Source organism: Pipra filicauda, unplaced genomic scaffold, assembly GCF_003945595.2.
Source record: "Pipra filicauda isolate LSUMZ 115617 unplaced genomic scaffold, ASM394559v2 scaffold1009_size58690_pilon, whole genome shotgun sequence".
Taxonomy (NCBI): domain Eukaryota; kingdom Metazoa; phylum Chordata; class Aves; order Passeriformes; family Pipridae; genus Pipra; species Pipra filicauda.
Genome location: NW_024103440.1, coordinates 20003 through 32581, shown reverse-complemented (window position 1 = coordinate 32581; position 12579 = coordinate 20003). Strand labels below are relative to the sequence as shown.

At 71.3% G+C, this 12579-nt stretch overlaps 2 protein-coding genes across 9 annotated transcripts; one reads left to right on the top strand and one right to left on the bottom strand.

Annotated features, from left to right (window-relative positions):
• The first annotated feature begins 127 nt into the window (after window positions 1-127).
• LOC113996654 (RNA-binding protein 14-like) lies at window positions 128-6595 on the top strand. Of its 4 annotated transcripts, XM_039378505.1 has the most exons (4): window positions 128-546; window positions 2812-4423; window positions 4759-5011; window positions 5691-5775. In XM_039378505.1, exons 1-3 carry the CDS (start codon window positions 201-203, stop codon window positions 4964-4966), a joined length of 2166 nt encoding a protein of 721 aa, XP_039234439.1. In that variant the 5' UTR covers window positions 128-200; the 3' UTR covers window positions 4967-5011; window positions 5691-5775. The 4 variants fall into 4 exon arrangements, with proteins under 4 accessions (XP_039234439.1, XP_039234410.1, XP_027593648.1 ...); XM_039378476.1 differs by lacking the exon at window positions 5691-5775 and having other exon boundaries at window positions 4759-5221; XM_027737847.2 differs by lacking the exons at window positions 2812-4423; window positions 4759-5011 and having other exon boundaries at window positions 5691-6595.
• On the bottom strand, window positions 6406-10997 carry LOC113996651 (RNA-binding protein 4B-like). Of its 5 annotated transcripts, none has more exons than XM_039378690.1 (3): window positions 10960-10997; window positions 9100-9521; window positions 6406-8113 (listed from the first exon to the last, which is right to left on the bottom strand). In XM_039378690.1, exons 2-3 carry the CDS (start codon window positions 9509-9511, stop codon window positions 7422-7424), a joined length of 1104 nt encoding a protein of 367 aa, XP_039234624.1. In that variant the 5' UTR covers window positions 9512-9521; window positions 10960-10997; the 3' UTR covers window positions 6406-7421. The 5 variants fall into 5 exon arrangements, with proteins under 5 accessions (XP_039234624.1, XP_039234656.1, XP_039234600.1 ...); XM_039378722.1 differs by lacking the exon at window positions 10960-10997 and having other exon boundaries at window positions 6406-6899; window positions 7415-8113; window positions 9100-9688; XM_027737841.2 differs by lacking the exon at window positions 10960-10997 and adding an exon at window positions 8734-8836 and having other exon boundaries at window positions 7662-8113; window positions 9100-9694.
• Window positions 10998-12579: the final 1582 nt, after the last annotated feature.

Here is a 12579-nt window from a genome sequence, read left to right as displayed (position 1 = left end):
GCACGCAGGCGCGCTGAGGGGAGGGCGGTGCGCACGGCACGCAGGCGCGCTGAGGGGAGGGCGGTGCACACGGCACGCAGGCGCGCTGCGCACGGCCCGCCCCGCCCCCGCCGCCCTCAGGAGCAGCCGCCATTTTGAGGCCGCCGCCGCCGCTGCCCGTCCCCGCTCCGCTCCCGCTCCCCGCCCGTGCCGCCGCCGCGATGCGTCCCGGCATCAAACTCTTCGTGGGCAACGTCCCCGAGGAGGCGACGGCGGAGGAGCTGAGCGAGCTGTTCGCCGGCGCCGCGGGGCCGGTGCTGGGCATCGCCCTCATGAAGCAGTTCGCCTTCGTGCACCTGCGGGACGAGGCGGCGGCCGCGCGCGCCATCTCGCAGCTCAACGGGCACCAGCTGCACGGCCGCCGCATCGTGGTGGAGCCGTCCCGGCCGCGCCCCACCAACACCTGCAAGATCTTCGTGGGGAACGTGTCGGCCGCGTGCACGAGCGGGGAGCTGCGCTCGCTGTTCCAGCAGTACGGCCCCGTGGTGGAGTGCGACGTGGTGAAAGGTACCGGACCCGCCGCTGGGGCCGTGCGGCCCCCGCCGAGCTCGGCCCGCGCCGCCGGGCGACCCGAGGGACCCGAGTTCCGTCCGACTGCGGCGCCGCCCCCGCCCGGACCCCGGCGCTGCCCGGGCTGGTGGAGCGGAGGGTGCGAGCCCGTGGGGGCTCCCTGAACCCCCCCCCAGGACCCCCGTCCTGGCAGCCGCGTCCTCCATCGCCACCTCCCCCAGCCCCAGGTGGGGCCGTGCGAGCTCGTGTGGGCGACTCAGCCCCCCAGAACCCCCGTCCTGGCAGCCACGTCCTCCACCATCGCCTCCCCCGGCCCCGGGTGGGGCTGTACGAGCCTGTCCGGGCTCCCCAGCCCGCCCCCCTGAGCCCCTCCATGATCCCCTTGAAGCCACGTGTCCTCCATCGCCTTCGCTCGGCGAGGCCCCGTGGGCTCCCCGAACCGCCCCCTTCTCCCCCTTCAGCCACCCGTGTCCTCCTCCATCGCCTCCCCCGCCCCAGGCGGGGCTGTGCGGCTCTGACGGGGCTCCCCACGCCCCCCAAAACCCACCCCACTGTCCCGCCTTCCAGCGCCGCCTCCCCCCGGCCCTGCTCGCTGCCCCCTCTGGGACAGCCCTCGGCCCATCCTGCTCCACATGCACACCCTGAGGGCAAGGGAGCCGGGAAACCCCCCAGGGGCTCGACGGCTCCACACTGGGGACCCCCAACAGGGTGTGATGGCGTCACCCCCTCGCCCTGACCCTGCTCTGAGCAGGTGTCACCCCCGTGTCGCACAGTGTGGCAGTGCCACCGCGTGTCCCCCTGACCCTGGTGCCAAAGGTGTCACCCTCGTGTCACACAGTGTGGCAGTGCCACCGTGTGTCCCCCTCACCCTGGTGCCAAAGGTGTCACCCTCGTGTCACACGCAGCGTGGCAGTGTCACCGCATCTCCCCGACCTTGGCGCCAAAGGTGTCACCCCGCTGGTGTCACCCCGCCATGCCCACGTCTGTCGTCCCACCCCGGTGATGTCCCACAACGACGTCCCACAACGCACGTGTCCCCCCGTCCTGGTGACTGGTGACGTCTTCGCCGTCCCCTCGCCCACGGGAGGGGGACGTTGTCGCTCTGCTCTCTCGTCCCAGGTCGCAGCTGCCAGCGGAGCCCAGCAGAACCCACCCGCGTCCCCTCGGGCTCAGGGGGTGCCAGGAGGGCTGGGGGGAACATGGGGGGACATCCCCTCCCCTCCTTGGGCTGCTGGGACAGGAGGCAGGAGGGTGGGATGGCAGAGGGGACGCAGGAGGAGGTGACTCAGTGCAGACGCTCGAGGGTCCGGGGTGGGTTTGCTCTGCCAGCGACGCTCCTGGCGCACCCTCGGCTGGGCGGTCGCCGGTTCCGGTGGTCCCGGTCTGTGACCGCGGGGGCAGCACCGCGGGGTCACTGCCCTCCCCGTGCCGGCCCCGGACCCGTCGTGTCCCGGGGGTGAGCCCTGGCTACCGTGGGGGCATCCCAGACCCACTGGGCCGGGTGCCCCCGGGTCCCGCTTCCCCGCTCTCGCTCTCCTCTCTCTGACGCCTCCGCGCTGCTGTGCCGCGGTTGTGCCGCGCGGCACCGGCTCCTCGCCACGGCCGGGCACTCACAGGGGGTGCTCAGGGCCCTTCCTCTCTCCTCTCACCTCCCCCCTCCCCTTCCTCCCTCTCTTTCTCTCTTATTTCCCTTTTTCTCTCTCCGCTCTCCCCCCCTATTCCTCTCTCTCCCTGTCCTCTCAATTCCTTCCCTTCTCTCTCTCTCTCCTCTTCTCTTCCTGTGTGTCCCCCCCACCCCCTTTCCTCTTCCTCTCTCCCCCCTCTCCCCCTTTTCCTCTCTCTCCCCCTCCCTCTCCCTCTGCTGGCGCCGGTTCTCTCAGCTTTGCTCCGCTCACGGCCGGGACGCCCCAGCTGAGCCCCCGGTGCCGACGCCGCCGGGGCCCTCGGTCCCCGTGTGCCTGGGGAGGGGCTGGGGGGAGTCCCCCACCCCTCATGGGGTGCAGGAGGCAGGGAAGGGGGGCCAGAGGGAACGGGGGGGCTGTGGGGGGGCTGTGAGCCGGGTGGGGCCGGGCAGGCGGGGGCTCCTCAGGCTCTGGCAGGTTCTCTGGGCAGGAGCAACGGAGGCGGTCGTGTCTTTGCCGGCGGAGCGGGGCCCGTCCGTGCCCGTCCTGCGCCCGTCCCGCCGCCGCGCGGCTCGTTAGCGCCGGCTCCGCTAACGAGTTGTGTTTTCTCCCCTCACTGCTCTCTCTGCTGCTTTGTCAGACTATGCCTTTGTGCACATGGAGAACGAAGCCGATGCTAAAGTTGCCATCGAAAACCTAAACGGGAAGGAGGTGAAGGGGCGCCGGGTGAACGTGGAGCTCTCCACCAACGTGCAGAAGAAGGGCGGGGGCCAGGCCCCGCCGCCCGCCCTCGGCGTCGACAAGACCAAGCGCATCGGCCTCGAGTACCGCGAGAAGTTCCAGCCCAAGATCGAGGGCTTCGACCAGCAGCGCCGGGCGGCCGACGCCGCCTTCCCCTCGGCCGCGGGCGCCGGCTACGGCACCGCCTCGTCCCTGTACGATTACCAGCAGCGCTTCGGCGCCAAGTACGACGCCTTCGAGGCGCCGGCCCGGCCCAGCTCCCCCTCCTACTTCGGCAGGGACCGCAGCCCCCTGCGGCGCTCGCCCACCCGCGCCGGCTACGCGGCGGTGACGCTGCCCGTGACGGCGCAGCCGGCCGCCTACCGCGCCCAGCCCTCGGCCTCGCTGGGCGCCGCGTACCGCGCCCAGCCCTCGGCCTCCGTGGGCGTGGCCTATCGCCTGCAGCCCACCACGGGCCAGGCGGCCGCGTACCGCGCCCAGCCCTCGGCCTCGCTGGGCAGCGCCTACCGCTCCCAGCCCTCCGTCGGCTCCCTGGGCGCCGCGGGCGCGCAGCCCGCCGCCAACTCCCTCGGCTCCTACGGCGCCCAGCCCGCCGCCGCCTACGGCGCCCAGCCCGCCGCCAACTCCCTCAGCTCCTACGGCGTCCAGTCCGCCGCCCTGGCCTCCTCCTACGGCGCCCAGCCCGCCTCCGGCTACTCGTCCGGCTACGGCGCCCAGCCCGCCGTGGCCGCGTACGGCGCCCAGCCCGCCGCCGGCCCCGCCCCCTCCTACGGCGCCCAGGCCGTGGCCACGCACGTGGCATCCTACGGCGCCCAGCCCGCCGCCGCCTCCTACGGCGGCCAGCCCGTGGACGGCCACGCCGGCTCCTACGGCGCCCAGCCCGGCGCCGCGCTCTCCGCCGGCTACAGCGCCCAGGCTGTGGCGGTGCACGCCAACTCCTACAGCGCCCAGGTGGTGACCGGTCACGCCACCGCCGCCTACCAGCCCATGGCCGGCCACTCGGCCTCCTACGGCGCCCAGCCCGCGCTCTCCTCCTCGTACGGCGCCCAGCCCACCGTGGGCCACTCGGCCTCGTACGGCGCCCAGCCCGCCGCCGGCCTGCCCGCGTCCTACGGCAGCCAGCCCGCCGCCGCCGCGCTCCCCGCCGGCTACGGCGCGCAGGCGGGCTCGTCGCTGGCCGCGTCCTACGGCAGCCAGGCTGCCGCCGCCGCCTCCTACAAGGCGCAGGCCTCCGCCCCGCTGACAGCCGCGTACCGGGCCCAGGCCTCCGGCGCCATGGCGGCGTCCTACCCGGCGCAGCAGCCCTCCTCCGCCACGCTGGCGGCCGCGTACCGAGCCCAGCCGGGCAGCGCCTACGACGGGCCGAGCCAGCTGGGGCAGCCGGCGGGCTCCTACCTGGGCCTGGCTCAGGCCGCCGCCGCCGCACCGCCCTACGAGCGCACCCGCCTGTCCCCGCCTCGCAGCGCCGTCTACGACGACCCGTACAAAAAATCGTCCGCCCTGGCTAAAAGGTACGGCGCCGGGCGGGGCACCCGCACCCGCCCCTGCCGCTCGCCGGGCACCGGCTGGCCGGGCACCGGCGCGCCCCTCGGGGCTTGACCGGCGTGGCACCGGCGCGGGGGGCGCGATGGTTCCGCTCGTGCTCTACGTCCCGGGGGCGGGATGGGGCTCGGGGCGGGGCGGGGGGAGCCGGCGGCGCGCGGCGGAGCCACCGTGGCACCCGACCCGTCCTGCGCCGGCCGTGCCAGTCGCGACGTGCGCCCGGGTGGGATGCGGTGCCGCCGGGGAGGATCTGGGCACCGTCCGTCCCCCCCCTCAACTCATCCCCGTCTGTTCTCTCGCCCAGGTACGGCTCCGAGCGCCGCCTGTCCGACCTGGCCGATTACCGGCGCTTAGCCGACTCGCCGCTGGGCTACCGCCGCTCGCCCACCAAGTCCCCGCTGGACTACCGCCGGCTGCCGGACGCGCACGCCGAGTACGCCCGGTACTCGGGCGGGTACAACGACTACCTGCCCGCCGCCCGCGTCCACTCGGGCTACCAGCGCCGCCTGTGAGCCGCTCCCGGCGCACGGACTGGGCTTTTTTAGCTGCTTTTTTCGGTTTGTCGCTCTTTATTTGAGTTTTCTAGAGGGTTCTGCGGTTACGTCGTGGCGCCGCTGGCGCTCGGTGCCGGTTCGTAAGCCACCGAGGCTCTTTTTGTACCACGAGTCGCCCCGTTTTTGGGTGAATTCCCCCCGTTTCCAGCGTCGTGCCCGGCGCGGTGCCGGGGTTTTTTATGATTGTAAATAAACAGTGGGGTCTGTTCTGATTCCCGACGCCTCCCGCCTGGTTCTTCCCTGGCCCCGGGGGTTCCCTCCCACCCTCAGCGACCGTTCCCGGTGCCACTGTCACCACAGACCCCCCGTTTCGGTGCCGCTCCTGGCGCTGGAGCCGCTTTGCCGCCACGGAAGAGGCGGGTTTGGAGCACGAGCTGTGCCGCGCCGGCAGCGGGAAGGGCCGGAGCGCTGGGGACAGCAGTGCTGGACTCGCAGCCATCGTGACACTGCTGCGGTGAACACGAGGCATTGCCGGGCACCGGCCTGCACCACGGCCTCGTTTTGGGTGAGAAAACCTGGTTTTGAGGGGCAAACCCGCGTGTGTGCCACGAGTCACCTGTGCCACCGTGAGCCTTTCTAGAGGCACGGGCCTGGTTGTGCTGTGGGAGGGCCGGCCGGGGCTCATTAACACCACGTTAATTAGCCAGGCAGGAGGGTCTAAGGCCTCTCCCCTCCTCTCCAGGGCAGCCACGCGTCCCCCGAGCCCCCCGGGCCACGTCACCGAGTGATGGGAGCGACTGGAGCGGCAGCTGCCGAGGCAGAGGCGGAGCCAGCGCAGGCGGAACCGGCGACGTCACCGAAGAACAGAAGGAGCACGGAGAGGCAGGAGGGGGGAGAGGCAGGAGGGGGGAGAGGCAGGAGGGTGGCAGGGGCCACTCGGGGACAAAGGAGCCGTGTGGGGAGGAGGGAGATGGTTTAGGAACGGACCAGGCAGGTTGGGGACTAATGAACCCCTTTGGGGACCACTGAATACACACGGGGACCGGGGAGCCAGGCTGGGGACCGACGAGACAACGTGGGGACAAACCAGCCAGTTCAGAGAGACTAATTAGCCCCGGGCAGGTTAATTTGGACAAACCAGCCAGTCTGGGGACTAATTAGCCCCGGGCAGGTTAATTTGCTGCTCAGGCTGCCCGTGAGGAGGAAAACGAGGAGGAAAACCCCCGAGGGCGCAGGGAAACTGGGGAGCAGAGCCGGGGGCTCATTAAAGCCTCGTTGTGGGGGCCGGGGGCTATTTTTGGGGTGCCCCCCTTTCCCCAGCTCATCTGCCCCTCCCTTGGCAGAGCCGGGCAGGGCAGGGGCAGCCCCGGTGAGTCCAAAAGGTTCCACCAAAAGGTTCCCCGCCACGTTCCGGGGGGACTCGAGTGCAGAGAAAGAAGCGGGGGCGGAGCCAGCGCCATTTGTTAAAAATTCTGGGTTTATTTTACCGGAAAAGGGGGTCGGGGGACGCTAAGGATGGGGGGATCCACCCCCGCCGGCGCGGCGGGCTCCGGTCAGCTACGGCCTTGGGCTACAAACCTACCACGGGCTTCTCCAGCCTCTCAAAAATAAAGGAGAAAAAAAAGGCAAACGACGACTCGGGGCAGCTCCGGGGGGAGCGACGGGGGGGCGGCGAAGCAAAGCAAAGCTGGCGCTGGGGGACGGCGGCACCTGAGCCCCGGGGGGGGGGCGGGGACCCAAAACCACCTGGAAAAGCAAAATCCTGCCCGGGGGGGCGGGGGAAGCTGGGGAGGGGGAAGGGCTGAGCTAATCCTGCCCGGGCCGAGCCGCGCGTCCATGGGGAACCGGCTGGGGAGCGGCACGCGGCGGCGCTGGGACCCGGCGCGGCCCGAGACGCGCGGCGCCGATCGGCGTGCGACGGGACCCCGACGTCCAGCCGCACAAATCTTACCTGAAAGAGAAAAGAGCAGTTGGCGCAGGTGCCCCCCGAGACCGTGCCGAGCCCCGGCACCCCGGGGAGCTGCGGCTTTCCTGGGAGCAACCAGAGAGTCCTGACGTGGAGCAGCAGCGGGGGCTCCGAGCGGCCACCGGGACCCTCCGGCCCAGCGGGACCGGGGCAGAGCCCTTCCAGCCTGGAGTTACCCCGGGGGGTCATCGTGGCAGCCACGGCCCGGGGGCTCTGCAGGAACCCCCCACCCTGCGGGGACTGTGCCAGGACGTCTCCCGGCCCGGTGGGAACCTGAGTTACGGCCGCGACTGCGACCGCCAGCACCGACCCCGCTCAGCGCGGCACCTCCTGGGCACGGCCGGGCTTTAACGCCCGCGGGACCCCGGCACGGCCCGTCCGCGTCACGGGGGCCCATCTGCGTCACCGCGACCCATCACCCGCCTCGAGCTCAACTGGCACAACCGGGACCACCGGCAGCGGGGCCCCCCCGCGGCACCGAGTGCCGCCAACACGCTCACCTCCGGCTCAGAAGGCGGAATAACGCGCCCGGTCCGCGTACGGGTCCCGCCCGAAGCGCTGCATGTCGTAGAGCGAGGCCCGGGCCACCGAGGAGACGGGCGAGAGCTGGCCGCGCTCGTACGTGTACGCCTCTCCCACGGTGCTGGCCGCGGCGGCCGTGCGGCGCAGGGGGCTCCTGTCCCGGGTGTAATAGGTGGAGGAGGCGGCCGCCGCGGCGGCGGTGGCGGCGGCGGCGACGGCGGCCGCCGCGCCCGGGGTCGGCAGCAGCGCTCGGTCGTACGCGTCGAGGGCGGCGGGGAGGCGGCCGGCCATGGCCGTGGTGGCGGCCATGGCCGAGGACTGGACCTGGGAGTACTGGGCGTACTGGGAGTACTGGGCCATGGTCTGCTCCGCGTAGGCGTCGTACGCGGAGGCCGTGGCGTAGGAGCGGACGCGGTAGCGCTTGTAGTAGTCGGCCATCCCGCCGTAGGCCTCATCGTAATACACGGTCTCCCCATAGCCCGCGGCGTAGGGAGCGCGCACGGCTCCGTACTGCTCGTTATAGGCCTCGGCAAAGTCCGCCACTTGCCCCGGGCGATCGACGGGGCACTCCTTAGACCAGTGCCCCTCCTTCCCGCAGCGGTAGCAGCCGCTCTTGTCTCCCATCCCGGGCGCCGTCCGCAGCCGGCTGGTGGACAGCTGCACGCGCATCCGCTTGCCTTGGGGAGAGGGGAGAGGGACGGTCAGTGCGGCCGCCCCGGCGCGGGATCACCGGCATGGGACGGGACGGGACCGGCCGCCGCCTCCCCAGCCCTCCGCAGCGACCGGCACGGGAGGAGCTGCCACGGGACCGAGCGAGAGCCGCTGGATGGACACCGGACACCGACTTACCGGGACGGTGCCACCGCAGCCGCCCCGGCAAAGCCCCGGCAGCCCGGGGACAGGCCCCGGCCCCGCCAGCCCCGTACGACGGCAAAGCTTCCCGCCGGAAAACGCCAGAGCGGCGGCAAGAGGGACGTGACGCCGGGAACGGCCCCGGCACGAACGGGGCACGAGGCAAAGCCGAGCGTGGCCGCGGGAGCTCCGGGCGCGGCCGCGCCGTCCCGGCTGGGTCGGCGTTTTGGGGAAGGCCCCGAGCGGGGCGTGCGGAGTCCCGGCAGGACCCGGCCCCGCCGCCGCCGCCACGCGGGTGAAGCGCCGGACGCCGCCCTGAGCACCCGGCCGGGAGACGCGCTCGCCATCGCCGCCGCCATCGCCGCGGCTCGAGCCCGGCCACTCGGCCCCGGCGAGCGCCCGAGCGACGCCGGGCGCGGGGTCGGCGCCTCCGTCACCCTCTTACCAGGCTGGGCAAGGCTACAAGGGCGGGCGGCAGCCTGGCGTCACCCGCTGCTCCGGCCCGGCACAGGACGTCGCCGTCGGGGTCCTCCTGCGGGGCGGCCGTGCTGGTTAATCAGAGATGGGTCAGTGCCGTCCTCCCCGGCCCAGCGCCCCCGAGCCCCGAGCCCTCGCTCCGGCCGCACCGGGAGCCGCGCCGGGGGGGCACCGAACGACACCAACCCCGAAACCCCGGTGGTGCTTCATGGCAGCGAGGGGAGGGTGGGCGGGCAAGCGCCCGGAGCCGATCGTGGTCGCACCTGGGACGGGGGAGCGGGACCCTCCGCCGGGACCCCCAGAGCCCTCCCCGCCGCCCGCGGCCCGAGCTCACCCTGGAACTCGGTGTTGTCCAGCCCCCGGATGGCCTCCACCGCGTCCTCCGCCCGCTCCATGTGCACGAAGGCGTAGTCCTTGACGATGTCGCACTCGATGACGGGGCCGTACTCCTCGAACTTGGCGCGCAGCTCCAGGTTGGTGCAGGCGGGGCTGATGTTGCCCACGTGCAGCTTGGTGGAGGCCTTGCTCTTGTTCTTGCTGGCCTCCACGTTGATGCAGACGCCGTGCAGCTTGTGGTGGTGCAGGTTGCGGATGGCGTCCTCGGCCGCCGTCTTGTCCTCGATGTGCACGAAGCCGTAGTTCTTGATGATGTCGCACTCCAGCACCTTCCCGTACTGCTCGAACAGGGAGCGGATCTCCTGCTCCGTCGCCTCCCGCGGCAGGTTCCCGATGAACAGCTTCACCATCGCGACCCGCCTGCGCCCGGACAGCGCCGTCAGGGGACCCCCGAGAGCCCTCCCTGAGACACGGCCCGGCCCGGGGACCCCCGCGGGGCTCCGGGGCACAGAATCCCCCCAGGTGAACACCCCAAACCTCGGGGGGGATCCCCAGGGCTGTGCCCCCGAAGCAAATATCTGCGTGTCCTCGGGGCTGAGCCCCCAAACACCCCGAATCAACCCCCCAAATTAACACCCCGAACCTCTCTGTGTGTCCTCGGGGCTGAGCCCCCAAACACCCCGAATCAACCCCCCAAATTAACACCCCGAACCTCTCTGTGTGTTCCCAAGGCTGAGCCCCCAAATGACCCAAAAATCCGCGTGTGCGTTGCCAGGGCTGAGGCCACGGACACCCCAAATCAACACCCTGAACCTCTGTGTGTGTCCTCAGGGCTGAGTCCCCGAATTCCCCTCAAATGAACACCCCAAAAAATTGTGTCCCTTCTCCTTCACGGCAGAGCCCTCCGAAAACCCAATTTCCCCCCCCCAAATAAACACCCCAAACCTCTGACCCTCCCAACGGGGCTGTGCCCCCAAACACCCCCCATTTATCCCAAACAAATACCCTAAATCTCTGCCCCCTGTAAGGCCTCACCCCAAACAAAGGGCTGAGCCCCCAAACACCTCCAATTCCCCAAAACTGTGCCCCCCGACCCCCAAAATCCTCACAAAACACCCCAAACCTCCGACCCCCACCCCACTTCCAGGGCTGTGGCTCAATAAGGGCTGAGCCCCCCAATCTCTGACCCCTCCACGGCTTGTGACCCCCCCAAAACCCCCCAAAATCCTCTGCCCTCCCCCCAGCAGGGCAGAGCCACGCCCCGAGCCCCAAAACCCCCGGATCTGGGACCCCCCACCCCAGACCCCTCCTGGGCCTGTGACCCCCCCACAGGCCTGAGACCCCCCGGATCTGAAAACCCCCCGGATCTGAGACCCCCCAGGGCTCAGAACCCTCGGACCTGAGACCCCCAAACCGCCCTGAGACCCCCCCCCGGATGTGAGACCCCCCCGGATCTGAGACCCCCTCGAATCTCAGACCCCCCCCCCCCAAACGCCTCCGCCCCCGACAGCGCCGAGACCCCCCCAGACCCTCTCGGACGCCCCAACCCTGAGGCCTCCGGGCGCCTCAGCGGGGTCGGGGCCGGGGCGTGTCCCCCCCCCATAACCCGCGGTACCGACCCCCTCCCACTGCCCCCCCCTCCGGTACCGACCCCCTCCCGGTACCGACCCCCTCCCACTGCCCCCACACCCCTCCCGTAAGCCAACTCCAAACACCCCTCACACTGCGGCCCCCCCCCCCCCCTGCCCCCCCCTCCCGGTACCGACCCCCTCCCACTGCCCCCCCCTCCCGGTACCGACCCCCTCCCACTGCCCCCCTCCCGGTACCGACCCCCTCCCATCGCCCCCCCCGCCCCCACCTGCCCCGTCCGCCGCGCGCTGTCTCAAAATGGCGGCGGCGTCTCCCGGCCCGGCCCCGCCTCCCGCGCGCTCATTGGCCGCCGGCGCTGTCCGTCAAACTCCGCGCTTCGTCACCGCTCCGCGGGATGGCTCCGCCCACCGAGCCCCCGCGGCCAATCACGGGAGGGAGGAGGCGGGGCCAGAGGCGGAGCGGTCCATGGAGGGAGGTGGGGGGGGCGGGGGCGGCCCATTGATGGGGGGGGGGGCGTGCTGGGAGCGCTGGGGATACTGGGAGCGCTGGGATGTGGCGCTGGGGATACTGGGAGCGCTGGGAGCGCTGGGATGTGGCGCTGGGGATACTGGGAGCGCTGGGGGCACGAGATCCGCGCTGAGGGCTCTGGGAGCCCTGGGATACGTCCTGGGAACGCTCGGGTCCGTGCTGGGAGCGCTGGGAACCCTGGGGCCTTTACTGGGAGTGCTGGGAGCACTGGGGTGCACGGTGGGAGCACTGGGAATGCTCACGTGGTGGGAGCACTGGGGGTACTGGGGGCGCTGGGAGCACTCGGGGCCATACTGGGAACACTGGGAACGCTGGCGAAACCAGCCCGGCCCTGCCCCATCCCTTCCCATCCCTTCCCATCCCTTCCCATCCCTTCCCATCCCATCTCACTCTGTCCCACCCCAATCCCGTCCATATCCCAATCTCCATCTCCATCCCAATCCCGTCCCCTTCCAACCCCAATCCCGTCCCCTTCCAACCCCAATCCCATCCGCACCTGAATCCCGCTCTTATCCCGTCTCCAGCCCATCCCAGTTTCAATCCCAATCCCATGCCTGTTCCACCCGCTCCCGATCCCCTCTCCATCCCCATCCCAGTCCCGTCCTGATCCCAATCCCGTCCTGATCCCCTCTCCATCCCCATCCCAGTCCCGTCCTGATCCCAATCCCGTCCTGATCCCCTCTCCATCCCCATCCCAATCCCGTCCTGATCCCAGTCCCGTCCTGATCCCAATCCCGTCCTGATCCCCTCTCCATCCCCATCCCAGTCCCATCCTGATCCCAGTCCCGTCCTGATCCCAGTCCCGTTCCCGACACACTCAGACCCCTCCGTGTCTCTCAGTCTCTTTATTGGGGTGGGGGCTGCGCGGGGACGTCACCGGGACGGGGGGGGACACACACACAGAGACCCCCCAATGGGGCCCCCCCAAGTCCCTCCGTCGGCTCCGCGGGGTCCCCCCGGCCCGGGGGTCCCTCCATTGGCTCCGTGGGGACCCCCCATGTCCGGGACCCCTCCGTGGGACCCCCCATGTCCGGGACCCCTCCGTGGGACCCCCTCGGCCTCTACTTGTTCTTCTTGAAGAAGCTGAACCGTTTCTCCCTCTCCTTGGGCTCGCGGGGCCGGGGGGCTCCGAGGGGGCCCTCAGCGGGGGGGGGCACCGGGGGGAGGCTCAGGGCCCTCGACATCCCCTTGGGAGCCCCCCCGGAGCCCTCCCGGGGCCCCCCCGGGCCCAGCGCGGCCGTGGCCTGGATGACCCGGAGCCACGTGGCCATGTCCGCCTGGGGGGGCACGGGGGGGTCAGGGGGGGTCGGGGGGGGTCAGGGGACATTGGGGGGCACGGGGGGGTCAGGGGACACTGGGG